Here is a 14,946-nt window from a genome sequence, read left to right as displayed (position 1 = left end):
ATCACAGTCAAAGAAATATTGCCAAAATTGTCAAAGTCTCACAGGCTACAGTTAGAAGAATAAATTCTAAACTCAAAATGGGGGTCAAATTAGAAGCACAGCGAACAGGCTGCTGTGGCCGAAAAAGAATAACAAGTGCTAGAGATGATAGAAAGATCAAAAAAGTTATTGAGCAAAATCGTAAGATGCCAGCAATAAAACTGAAAAGCGTTTTGAAAGACCAAGGAATCAACATTTCACTTGGATCTTTAAGAAGGCGAAGTTACGAGTTAGGATTCAAGTGCAGAAAGCCACTGAAGAAACCAAAACTTACCACTGCGATGATTAAAAAACGTCTTGCTTGGGCTAAAAAACACTCTTCTTTTTCTCAGGATGACTGGAATAAGGTAGATTTTCTATTTATTCTCTCCTGAAACTTAAACAAACAATATTTTATTATTACAAGTTTTCAAAAGACGCTTTTGCATTAATATCTTACCCCAATTGATTTTACTAATACTTTAAATATTATTAAACATCAATAATTATTGCTATATTCAGGTTGTATTCAGCGATGAATCTACCTTTCAAACTTTAGAAGACAAAGCCACATTTGTCCGCCGCAGACCACGAGAACAACACAAGCCAGAATGTATCGTAAACAAGGTAAAGCACCCAGCATCCATAATGGTTTGGTCATGCATATCAAGCAGGGGTACCGGTCAACTTTACATTGTACAAGGGACAATGAAGCAAGATCAGTACAAGACTGTCCTACAGACCACCCTGATTCCACAGATACGAGAGTGGTTTCCTAATGGTGAAAAAATAGTTTTTATGCAAGATGGTGCTCCTTGCCATACTGCAAAATCCATAAAGACATTTCTTGCTAATGAGAGTATTGAGCTTCTTGATTGGCCTGGAAATTCTCCAGATATGAATCCTATTGAAAATCTGTGGGAGCTAGTAAAACGTAAAATCAGTGCGGAAATAATAACGAGTAAACAGAAGCTTACAGAACAACTGATTGATGTATGGGTTCGAGATCCAGAAGTTAAAGCATTGACCTCAAAGTGCATAAATAGTATGCCAAGGCGTGTCAAAGCTCTTATAGAGTCAAAAGGGCTCACAACCAAGTATTAAGTTTCTTAATATGCTTTGTATGTAATAATATATAGATTATATAACAAAAAAATTAAGTTGCGATTGCTTGTATTGCATTTTAGACACACAAAAAAGACAAAAAGCTAAAAATTGAGCTTGAGTCTAATAATATGAGTAGGTACTGTATATATATATATATATATATATATATATATATATATATATATATATATATATATATATATATATATATATATATATATAAAGATATATATATATATATATATATATATATATATATATATATATATATATATATATATATATATATGTAAAGATTTTAACAAAGTTTGGCTTGGGATTATCAAATCATTTCTTTCTAACCGCTTTATTAAAATCGTCTTTAAAGACCTACTTATTTATTTTCAGTAACTTCTGGGGTACCTCAAGGTTCTATCCTTGGTCTTGTTTTGTTTCTTATCTACATTATTGATCTTCTCGACAACCCTACATTTAGAGCAGCTCTTTTTGCTGAGTTTTTACTCCTGTCTTGATTAAAAGTCTTCTCTTTTTGATCGCTTAGAACAGGCAGCCAATTTTAAATCTGATCTCACTTCTGTAACCAATTGAGGCTCACATATTTTGGCTTATAAATTTTAACTCCAACAAAACTCAGTTATTTACTGCAAACAACTACCATAATACTGTCGACATTCCTTTATTAATAGATGGCAACCTTCTCACAGAGGGTATACACTTTACATCTTCTTGGATTATTATTTACTACTGACCTTTCATGTAAACAAAATATACAATCAACTGCTAAATTAGCATCCCTTTATCATGATTGTCATTTTCTTACCCTTGATACCCATTTTCTACCTCTACAAGTCTCTTATTTGTCCTTGTATGAAATGCTGTTGCCATACTTGGGCTGGTTCTTCTAATGATACTCTTCTAAACAAGGTGTAAAAATGCATTGTAAACATAGTTGGAACCGCTCTATCTGCTAAGCTTGAGCCTCTTTCCCATTTACGTAAAGTTGCATCTCTTTCTCTTTCCTACAAGTTCTATCATGGTCGCTGCTCAAAAGAGTTATCATCTCTTGTTCCATCAACAAAAACTCATTCTCGCTTGACTCATCATTTAGCTAAATCTCATTCATTAATTGTTAAATCTAATTAAATATAATAAATGTAAATAAACAATGTTTATTATGTCAGTATACACTAAAACCAATAAAGATAAAACTGAGGAAGATAAAATTATCTAAGTTTTTATACAGGACTGCTTCAACCGTATTAACCTTTAGGCATACCAAAACAAAAATAATTTTAGTAAATTTCAGTATTAATTGTCCGATTTAAATTAGAATTTAAATATAAACTAAGATATTGCCTTTTAAAGTTAAATTTAGTAGCCTAAACAATGAATTTTTGAATATTTCCCAAAAAAACAGACCCCCGCGTTTTTTCTCCGAAAAAAACAAAGAAACAAGAACTAAAAAAACGCGTCACATCTCTTTCTCTCTCTCTCTCTCTCTCTCTCTCTCTCTCTCTCTCTCTCTCTCTCTCTCTCTCTCTCTCTCTCTCTCTCTCTCTATATATATATATATATATATATATATATATATATACATATATATATATATATATATATATATATATATATATATATATATATATATATATACATATATATATATATATATATATATATATATATATATATATATATATATATATATATATATATATATATATATATGTATGTCTTTTTTATCAAAATCAACTTATATATATATATATATATATATATATATATATATATATATATATATATATATATATATATATATAGATGTTTTTATGTTTTTTTAGATTATGCTTTCGTTCTGATAGTTGATAGCTTTTAAATAGTCGTTTCTTTAAAGAGACTTGTTGCTTTTTTTCTGGATAAGGCAAAAATGGTTTTGCTGAAGACTTCTCTAAAGTCCAAGAAAAAATTTTTAACACCTCATCATAGCAACCTTAACTTTATCAAACGTTCGATTCGTTGTTATGCAACAAAATGCAGGTGTAATGCAACTGCATTTTATTTATTTTGCTAGTATCGGATGGACGCGGAAAAATCCAGTCAACTTTAAATTATGGCTTCATAAAAGCCTTTTATCTCACACGTTTCTAAATTAAACATCACTTCGTTATCTTTAATTGCATTTTTAAACATTTGTTTACAAATCAAAGGTTCGCGAAATGTTGCCAAAACAAATTGAAAATTTATGCTAATAATGGTATAATATATAATAATAAAGCATTATGTATAAATTAAAATGTAAACAAAATGAAAATTCGTAAACATATTTTTATATTATCTTTTGCTTACTTTTTTTTAATAATATAATTACTTTATACTTTATGATTTTTGCTTTCTGTTTTTTTAATAAACTTGTAACATTATTGTGATTGAAAATTAGCTGTTACATTATGTGTTTTTGGTTGGTAATAGGATATTGTCTCCCATTTTCTTTTTGATTCTGATCTTTATTAATGCGATTAATCAAACATGAGTTGACCAAATCATGTCCAACATTGTCGCCAAAAAATGTTGTTTCTAAAGAAACTGGTGACCCTGCTGAATATAGATTTTCTAATACTCCAGAAAACTTTCGTGGTTCAACTTCATAAATAAATCTTCTTTTTATGGAAGGCAACTGGTGCTGTAGAGAGGTTATAGATGTACGCGTTTTTATAGAACTAGAGCCAATGCTAGATTTAGAGTTTGAACGCTTTCGATAAATAGAACTATAACGAAGTACCAACCGAATGGTATCTTGCATAGACTCCCACTTCTCAATTTTGTTATAGAAGCATGGAAAAATCAGTTTAACTATATCTTTTTTAAATGAGTTGTGAAGTCTGCTGTATATAATTGGGTTTACAATACTGTTGCACATTTGTAGCAGAACCAAAATGTCATAAATAATTTTAACAGTTAAAAGTTCTAGAACTTTTTGGTTAAATATATACCAAATGTAAAAAATGTTAGCAGGTAGTATGCAAAAATAAAAAACTAACACAACAACAAAAATCATTTTTGTTGCTTTTTTGTTTTGTAATAATCTTAACTGCATTTCACGTTTGCAGTGAGCAAAAATTCCGCTTTTCGCACTTTTTTTTAACTCCATTATAATCATTGAATATATTGTGGTCATTACTATTATGGGAATTACGCACTGAATGCTGAATACCGAAATTGAGTAAATTATAAAGTCTCTAAAGGTCATGTAGTTAAAACACGTATAAACATCAGCTTTATAAACTCCCAACTGAATATTTCCGCCTGTCAAATAAAATAATCCCAATCCTGCTGCTGCAAACCATGTGAAAATAACTAACAAGAAAGTGCGTAAGTGTGGTCTTTCGCTCAGAGGCCATTTTACTACAATAAACCGATCAATCGATACGGTCAATAAGGTTAAAGCCGACACTGTCATGGTTGTTGTACTTAAAAAAGAAATAGCTTTACAACCTTCATGACCAATGCTGTATAAATTAACGTGTATTAAGTCAAGAGCAGTTCTTACAGGTGCAATAGTTGCGTTTAAAAAGTCTGCAACAGCCAAATTTAGCATGAAAATTTCACATGATTTCAGATTTGACCTTTTTACTCCAAGTATTATAAAAACCAAAGCATTGCCAAAAACTCCAAGTGTAATTACTGCAAGACAAACTATTAAGGTTATAATTAATAAAATTTGCGGTAGTTCTTGAGGTTGCTCAATAACTCGGATAACTTTTGATGTATTTGAAGAATTATTAATTGTTAAATTAATTAAAGACATCGTTATTCTTTTTGATACTAAAGATTCAATTTTCCTAAAATGTAAATAAAAATCAAACATAAATATTGTTGTGAAGTTATTTTGTAATACTTTTATTGTCCAGGTTTTTATTAATTAATTTATTTCTTGGTTCAAACAAATGTACTCATTAAAAAAGTTTAAAAGAAGCTAAAATGTAAACAAATAAATTGAAAAAAAAATCTAACAAATAGATTAAAAAATCAATAACTTGATGCCAAAAAAAAGAAACACATTATATGTAAAAAACGGTTAAAAATTTATGTCTGCATGTTAATATATGTACTTAAAGTGTTGATACTTTAAATGAAAAACAACATAACGTACAAAGTTACTAAAATGTAGCTTTGATATAAAGTCCAAAGTTACTGAAGTTTAGCTTTGATATAAAGCACTGTTAAAGTCACTGAAATGAAGTTAAAAGAAAAACAAGTTAAAAAAAATCATTTCGCTGAGAGAAGTTTTATTTTTGATTTTGCTCTCATTTAAAGATTTTTTTATTTTTTTAGCTTTTGGTCTTTAAATATCCAATTTGCGTGACTTGGTGTTTTATTTTAATTTTTGTAGCTCAGTAAATAATAGATAATAGAGGCGGATAACAGAGGCTAATAACAGAGGCGGATTCAAGATTTTTTGTATTTGAGTTTAGTAACTTCCAGGTATGTTCTAAAACTTTTATATGATCATACTTATGTCATGTGAGGGTCTGTTTGCCGAAAATTGCACTGGTTAGAACTTAAAAACAAAAATACCCTACAAAGCAGTTTATCCGTTTAAATGTAGTGGAAATTGGTTATTTAACAACAAAAAAGTTATTATTCTATTAAATAAGATTAAAAGTTATAAACAAACTTCATCAAAAATTCATTAGTATTCAAAAGCTATAATCGTATAAAGTTTACAACTTCCTCAAAATAAAATGAGTTTAAATTTTACATGGATATACTTTCGAAGCATAATAATATTTTTCAATGAAATCTTGAATCCTTAAATAAGTTTTCACGTAACTTAAGGTATTAAAAGTTATACTTTGAAAAATCAATTTCCTCCACATTCAGATGGGCGATTGAGGGTATTTTTTTCCTAAGCTCTAATGAACGTAGTTATTGGTAAAACATCCTCATATGGCATAAGCATAAACATACAAAGTATGGCGTTTAAAACTTTCCTAGAAGTTTTTTAACTCAAATACACACAAATCTTCGAAAATTGCCTGGATATTGTTACTATCTTACGTGTTTTTTTATCTGTTTTTCAAACAATATAAATAATTAAGTTTCAGTCAGACATTTAAAAATTGGACCCAAATTAAAATGTTTCAGATAAGAAACAAACTAAATTATTTGTTATATTAAATATTTTATTACTGTTTTACATTTTTTTATAAAGGTTTTAAAGCGATGTTATATTTATAAATGATAAGTGATCTTTACTATAAATGTTAGATTATTTAGGGTGTTTGCATAAATAATGCATTTGTATAAAATTATAAACTTATTTCTAAAAAACATTAATACCATTTTTTTTTCTTTCATTATTTTTAATCATTAGATAAATAGGGCGCCATACTCTTAGTTATTATTTTATAATGTGAACAAATTATAACAAAAAATAAGATTAAAACTTTGAAGAATTAAAACTAAATAAACTTATATAGTTGAGCTATTTTAGTTTAACTATATTTTTACAGTAACTTTATATAACCACTTCAATTATTTGTTAAAGAGCACGTGATTTTATTATGTTGCACATTTACTCGTTATTTGTCTTTAACTTGTTAACATGTCCAACCAAGTGATCGCACCAACCTGCTCTGACCAACTGATTAAGATACTGTAATATGCAGCTAAATTTCAAAATGATACTAAAACACACATATACACACACACACACACACACACACACACACACACACACACACACACACACACACACACACACACACACACACACACATATATATATATATATGAATATATACATAATTCATATATGTATATATATATATATGAATATATACATAATTCATATATGAATATATACATAATTCATATATGTATATATTCATATATATATATATGTGCCATAGCATATATATATAATATATATAACATATATATATAATATATACATATATATATATATATATATATATATATATATATATATATATATATATATATATATATATATATATATATATATATATATATATATATATATATATATATATATATGCCTCAGTGGGACGCAAGAGCTTTAGCTCTCGCTCTCGTTTATACTCCCTAAAACGGTTTACGGCAGCAACTTACAGCTCCCGCAATAGTATTTATTTTTCTCTCATATATATTATCAAGTATAATAATCATTGTAACTAAAATGAAAAAAGTCTAAAAAATTTAATTAATTGGATAATAAACAGGCACAGTCTTTGCAAAAAAAAAATATTACGTCAAAATAATTTTTTCACGGCGCAATAAATGACGCTTGTTATGTGTATATTATTGTAATATTAACGTTACAAACATTTGCTTGTTTCAAGTATAAAACCAAATTTTGTATTTAGTAAGCAATTTTTATATAAATAAAGAGATAGCTTGTGCTAAAACCAAAACCTTTTGTAAAAACCAGTTTAGAGGAGCAGCTCGCATGGCTCGCCATGTTCTTTTTAGGAGAGCTTTTCCCCGCTCTTACGTTCATTTACTCCCGCCGAGGCTTGTATATATATACATACACATACTGGTTCTGATCAGCTAAGTAAGAAACTGTAATCCGCATATAAATTCTAAACTGTTACTAAAACACACATATATATGTATAAAGTATATAATAGAAACATTATATATATATATATATATATATATATATATATATATATATATATATATATATATATATATATATATATATATATATATATATATTTATATATATATATATATATATATATATATATATATATATATATATATATATAATAAGAAAAAAATAGTAAAAATTAAGTAAATAAAATATAAATATATATATAGTAGAAATTATTTTTATGTTTCCGGTAAGTACTCAATAAAGATCTGTGTTTGTTTATATATATATATATATATATATATATATATATATATATATATATATATATATATATATATATATATATATATATATATATATATATATTTATATAAATATATATTTTATAAAATATATATTTATAAAATATATATTTTATAAATATATATTTTATAAATATATATTTATAAAATATATATTTATAATATATATATATATATATATATATATATATATATATATATATATATATATATATATATATATATATATATATATATATATATATATATATATATGTATATTTATATATTATTTATAAAAGTACCTTTACTATTTATCATAATATCAATATTAGGTGCAGCAAATTATTAGCAAAAATGACGTTTTTAACAAAGTTTTTTGTTTGATATAAACTCGTCTCAAAACATATAACATATAATATGTTTTTAAATATATATGATATATTCGTTATTAGCAAAATGGATTTCGAAGCGGTGTTTGAGAATGGTGCAATAGAAATCGGTTATAAAGCAAGTTAAAGAGGTGATATTAAATTTTCATATCACACAACACGGTTGTTCGGGTTCTTTAAAGAATAAACGGAACTTTTCGTTGATTTACTTTCATAAACTTCACAACAGACTAATCAGATGTACAACAAAAACAACTTAAAGATAACCTCAGAGATGTTAAGAAACCTTTAAAAAAATCTTCATATTAAGAAACAATCATTTTTTTGAAATAAATTGAAACTAGAATTTGAAACCGAAGCTCTTGAAGAAATGCGTGCGAGGAGTTATAGGCTAATAAAGGGTAATGCGGATCAAAACGAGACGGTGTTAAAAAAAAAGAAGAAAAAAATAATGTTAAATTTTCGTTTCATAGATTTAATCAAAGTTATGCAACATTTTCGTGACGATGCAGCAAAAAAAACTTTAAAAGCTTCTTTGTAAAAACTCCAGCAATAAATTTTTTCAAAATGCCAATTGTTTAAATGTTTTTCCTCATTAATAAATTTTTCACTATTTTAAGATTTTATACAAAATTTTAATGTTTTTAACACATACTAACTGTGGAGGTGAGACAATGCTAAAAAAAAATTTATTTATTTTGAAAAACCGGCATATTGCCTAACCCAAAAAGATTCTTTTACATTTGTGTAGTTAAACTTCACTCAAAAAGAATTTTTTAAGATTTTTTTTTTTTTTAAAGTTAAAAATAATTTATGAAAATAATTGTGCATATGATTTGAAATAATGAAATAAACTACGGAGCTCTCAAAAACAAAGAAATGACACTCTATAAAGCTTTTCATGCTTTCAAAAGAAGATTTATATGTAAAACGGGTTTATATATAAACATATTTTTTTAAGTCACTTATCTAAGGTTTTTAATGACTTTATCTCGTTTTGCCCCGTTAGGTGAGAAAAGTTAGGCACGCTACCGAATTTTTCTTAATTAGTCATGTATACACGTAAAAATTAATTTAACTCTTTCTTTCACATGTTTTGAAATAAATTTTAGACTTTTGGTGTATAAACTCTTTTTTTCTTTTGTTTTCAGGTCTATATAACTCGTTTTCAATTCTGAATTGTTTTGCACTACCTAGTTATTATCCTAAACAAACTGAAGTTACTTTGTATAAAATCGAAGGCAAAAATAGATATTATTATTTCTTATTATTTTCAAATTAGCGAATGCCGTAAAACTATGTTATTCCTAGTGTTATTATTAAATTTATAATTACTTTTATGTTTATATAAATATTTTCATAAGAACCCCACCGATAATCCTGTCATCTATTTGTTATATAAATCTTACACTATTCCTATTTGGCTAAAATATATAATATTATTAGTCTTTGTAAACGTCAAAATGCACTTTTCAAAAGAACTTAGTAAAAAGAAAAAATTTACCATGGAAAAACCTTACTAAATCAAATGAATGCGTTAAATATCTACCAAATTAACAACAATCAAAATAAATTACATAATTAAATAAATTACATATGCACGTTCAATAAACTTTCATTAGGATTAACCTAAACTCGATTTAAAATTTTTAAACAAACGTAAGTAATTTCAATACAAGTGAATTTAATATATTCATTTTTTCTTTTGAAAAAACCCCCTAGTTTTCTATTTATCACAGCCCCTCTATACAAATTCCACAAAGCATTTTATTCACTTCTTCGGATAATGTAATCTCTTTGAAAACTAAATTAAAAAACCTCGATCTTAATATGAACAAGTCTAGAAAAATGTTTAAGTCCAAAAACAATCTAAAATTCTAGTAAAATTTAACAACCATAAACGACAAAATTTAAATAATTATTATTTAAATATCAATACCAAAAAAAACGTTACTTGCAATTTATAATAATAAAAGTAATAACTAATAACTAGAGAACGTGATGCAATATTTTTTTTGTTGATATAGAAAATCATAGACTAAAATATTATTGTGTATTTTATGAATTATTAAAAAGTTTTTTATGATAAGACTTTTTGTTTTCTACAAGTTTTTGCATGACTGCATAATTTAACTTATTTGTATTCTTAGTTTTCAAAATATAAATTATTAATTGTAAGAGATTATGATGTTGATTTTCTCAATCGTAGGAGTTAATGGTGTTAACTCTCTTGATTGTCAGAGATTATGATATTAGCTTTCTTAACCGTGCCATCTCTGAAAATTTCAGCAAAACAATATATTCAATCACTTTTAGAAAGTAAAGCAATTTAATACTTGGAAAATACTTTAAAATTTAATTATAAACAAAATAATTGTTTGACCTGATTATGAACACTGCCAATTTAAAAGCAAATGTATTATTGCATTGAAGACATTTTGTTACATGACTTTTTTTCCATCAAATTTCAAGCGGACATTTAATCAAATTTTGATGTATACTGAGGTGATAATGATAATTGGTTTTATTTTTATTGTGATATAAATAAAAAGTTAATTTTTTAAGTTCCAAGTTTTTAATGATTACTTATATTGTCGCTATAAAGAAAACTATTTTTTTTATAAATTTTCGCTCATTTGAGTAAGTTTTTTATAAAAATAAAATTTGTTCCAATTTAAGAAAAGGGTTGCTTTCATTAAAATAAATGGTACGCTGATAAATCTAATTAAAGCTCCTTATAATATAGCACTTACAAATATCAAGTTACGCTAAAAATATGATGCGGTTGTATTTCTACATCGATTAATTAATTAACTTGGTCAAAGTTGTTTTTCTTGGGGAAAAAAATTATCTCTTAGACGTTCCATATATATATATATATATATATATATATATATATATATATATATATATATATATATATATATATATATATATATATATATATATATATATATATCATTTTGCTTTTCCTGTGATGAAAACATTTGTTTGCACAAATTAAACGCTGTTTTAACAACAAAAGAGAGTGGTTCAAGTGTTACAAAAAGTAACAGTTCTGAGAAAAAATATTTTACTATATTGAAACATTGAAAAAAGCTTTTTACTGTTCCCACCCTGTTTTTGTAATAAAAATTACCAGAGTTCAGTCTGCGTTAGATGTTATCATTTAATCATATCGATAACTAATTTGTGACCATCCAAGAATTAATGGAGGTGATTGGCTTCTCAAGGTCTGTATTTATATTGAAATTTCAAAACGAACAACCAATACAATAATATTTTAGTCTACGATTTTCTGAATCAGTATAAAAAAAATGTTTTTTACGATTATCTATATTATAAAAAAAATATATTTTTCTTATCCAAAAAGGGCATGTTCTTAAGCCTTTCATGAGTCAGTTGTGCAGAAACTGACCGTTTTGGCAACTGTTGAGTTTTTTTTTAAAAATGCAAACTTAATGCATATTTTAGAGCTACTTTTGTATTGAAAGTGTTGCAGTGGACATGTACAAAACAGTAAACTTTTTTCTTGCATTAGAATCAATTGCATCATTATATCCCTGTTCTTGGTGTAGAGCTTCTAAGAATAATTTTGGAGACCAAGTTATGCAAAAAAAATTAAAGACACTTGAATAATTAGATCCAATATCATTAATTATCAGAAATCAATTATCAGAAAGTCTATGTTCATTTAAAGAAACCAAATTGCTTGGCAGCAAATTACAAAATTATGTAAACCTTTCTCTGTAAATCTTTCTGGTGAAACAAAAGTTGTTCATATTTTGCTAATCACAGAGTTGCGCTTTGTTCTCAAAACTATCGGTTCGGTTATGAAAGAGGCGTGAACTTTCAATTAAATGCTCATCCGCGGTGCTCTGTGATAAGACCGTAAGGTCTTCTTCCTAAATAAAATTAAAAAAAAAAAAAAATTTTACATAATGCTTTAAATTTGTAGAGTCCGCATAGAGACTTTATAAAAAAGTTGTGATGACTTTAGCCATTCGTTTCTTTTTTGAGCCCTTGTCTGTTTTTATAAATCCTTATGTATGTATGAATGTATGTATATTAAGGGTTTCTATATACAGACCTAGAAGATCGGACTATCTCCTAAAATATTTCAGTCCCATTTTGACAAAGTAATTTATAAAAACCTGCTAAAATTTTCAGATAATAACTACAATGTCCCTAAATATAATTGAAAATTACATATTCAATTAAATACCGTGGACCTTATTTGTGGAAAAAGTTTTCCTAAGATTGCAAATACGAAAAAAGTTAGTATACAACAATTTAAAAATGAACCGAATCAGGTGTTATTACTTATGAATTTAATATCCGATTTTAAATGCTTCTTTTAAACTAAAATTCAATTATATAAAATATGTCACAGAATGTATCAACTTTTTTTCATTAATTTAGTTATGGTGTAACCTTTAGTCTTAAATGTTATTGATGAAATCTAATCTGAATTCTTGAAATTTTTTTTTTCTTGTTAACTATCAATGAATTGTTATTTATTTTACTTATATACAAATTAGTTTTAAGGTATACTACAGTTTTTGAAAATAAAGTACTCTTTTGTTTTTAATTTTTCGTTCTTTACTTGAATATTTTGTAGTTTTGCCCCATCATTTGTAATTTATCGTTGGGAATAGCATTTAATGAGGCGGTTTTCTGTTTTTATTCTTACATGTTTAAACAACTGTTTAGTCTTCTGTTTTTTTTTAGTTTATTTCGGAATTGGGCGCTTCAGATTGATCTTTTAATTTTATTTTTATACGTATACGTAGCCAGATTTTTTATCTTGCATTATTTGATTTAAAAGATCAAATTTGTTTTAATTTATTTGAACAATAAATAATTTATGAATTTTGTTATTTCTTCACTCGTTTCATTGGTTTGAAAAAGATTTTTATCGAGTTAGCAACACAAATTTGATTTGTTTTATATTTTTATTTTTTTTATTTTTCAGAACACTTTTTCTCACATTTTCTCATAACTAATTTTTCAAAACACTTTTTTTCACACTTTATGGTTTGTATGCATAATTGGTTGTATCTAGCTGTCAACAACTAATTATATTCTTCAATAAATATACGCGACAATAAAACATTACTTTTATTTAGCGAAACAACGAATAATCCAATAGAGCATCCAAAAAGACTTAAAAAAGAAAATTTCGTCACGCCGTATTATATTTTATTTAAATACAACTTCAACGCGTCAACAAAAGATTATTGTTTTAATTTTAAATGTGCATCGCAAATAATCTTGATACCGTCGTTAACAAAGTCGCAAAAGTTTATTTTGTTATATTTTATATTTTAGTAATTTATAGCTAATACATATTTCTAAAGCTACCATTATCTTTTTTTCTTAAATTGTTTCGTGTTGGAAATATCACTCGTAAAATAATGTTTATCTTTATTGAGTTATAATATAAAACTATTGGCGCATTGAAACTTTGTTGCTTAAAGCTTTTTTTTAAAAAATTGCTTTAAAAATAGCTGCAACACTTGCATCGCGCACCTTGTGAACTTAATACAACAAAGCAGTAACTATACTTTTATATTTAAATGTTTTAAAAATATCTTGGTGTTTTTTTTTTTATTACTTCAAGTCTTCATCAGTACTTCAAGTCTTCATCAGTACTTCAAGTCTTCATCAGTACTTCAAGTCTTCATCAGTACTTCATCACTAAAAATTACTTCTATAGAACTCTCTTCTTACAGTATCCAAACTCTCCCCTAATAATATCCTCATCTTGTGAGACAATCTCTAGCCATCAGCATGGGCTTTCTAACAGCTGCGTAAACGCCAATGTTTTCCCTGATTAAAACGTTTCTAACAATATTTAAAGGAAAAAAGTGTTAACTTTTTTTGTTGAATTGGTAAGTTCACCATAACAAAGATTGGATTGCATGACCAAACAAAAGACTGTTTTTGCGCTTCGTAGTTTTTTTTATCTTGTATGCAGCATTAGATTGGATGCGAATAGTCATTTTAAATGTTTAGAGACTATTTATTACTAATATAATTTTCTTATTACTTTTCTGTTATTTACAGTGAAGTCATCCTTCACGCCTACTTTTTGCCGCTTTGTTACTTTGCTTATTGCTTTCAATCCATTTCAATTTCTTAACATTTAAACCTCTTAACTTTTTGATATCAATAAAATATTTAAAAAGACTTTAAATGTTTAATTTTTACTTGAATGGTTATCATAAGCAATTTTATGCAACCTTATGTTCGGCATAAACAAACTATCATAAAAACAATAAAAAAATTAAGAAAACCAGTAGGTTAGTTGTTAAGAAAGTAAAACCCAATAACTAATAAATAATAACCCAATAAAAAGTTATTATGCAACAAATAAAAAACTTACAATTAGTTTTTCACGCGTATTGTTATCACGTTATCGTTATCGTTATCGTTACACCGCTACATTGTGTTCTTGTTGAACTTTTATATTAATGTGATATTTCTATAAATTAATTGAAACGTTTAACTTATCGTTTTA

General features: G+C 26.2%; 2 protein-coding genes across 3 annotated transcripts in view; one reads left to right on the top strand and one right to left on the bottom strand.

Annotated features, from left to right (window-relative positions):
* Positions 1-14,946, top strand: part of LOC100204458 (ankyrin repeat domain-containing protein 31) — a 157,904-nt gene that overhangs the window by 23,608 nt on the left and 119,350 nt on the right. The gene's annotated exons all lie outside the window — the stretch shown is intronic.
* Positions 3,438-14,946, bottom strand: LOC105848285 (neuropeptide Y receptor type 6). Of its 2 annotated transcripts, XM_065791555.1 has the most exons (3): positions 14,812-14,946; positions 12,165-12,328; positions 3,438-4,961 (listed from the first exon to the last, which is right to left on the bottom strand). In XM_065791555.1, exons 2-3 carry the CDS (start codon positions 12,203-12,205, stop codon positions 3,563-3,565), a joined length of 1,440 nt encoding a protein of 479 aa, XP_065647627.1. In that variant the 5' UTR covers positions 12,206-12,328; positions 14,812-14,946; the 3' UTR covers positions 3,438-3,562. The 2 variants fall into 2 exon arrangements, with proteins under 2 accessions (XP_065647627.1, XP_065647628.1); XM_065791556.1 differs by lacking the exon at positions 12,165-12,328 and having other exon boundaries at positions 14,812-14,944.

This window comes from Hydra vulgaris, chromosome 02 (genome assembly GCF_038396675.1).
Source record: "Hydra vulgaris chromosome 02, alternate assembly HydraT2T_AEP".
Classification (NCBI taxonomy): Eukaryota; Metazoa; Cnidaria; class Hydrozoa; order Anthoathecata; family Hydridae; genus Hydra; species Hydra vulgaris.
This window is presented reverse-complemented; position numbering and strand designations above follow the sequence as displayed.

Excerpts from the sequence above, each read along its gene's own strand:
- LOC105848285 (XM_065791555.1), bottom strand. The coding sequence starts at position 12,205 with ATGAACAACTTTTGTTTCACCAGAAAGATTTACAGAGAAAG. Across the intron at positions 4,962-12,164 it reads AGAAAGATTTACAGAGAAAG|GAAAATTGAATCTTTAGTAT; the intron begins GTTTACATAATT and ends TTTACATTTTAG.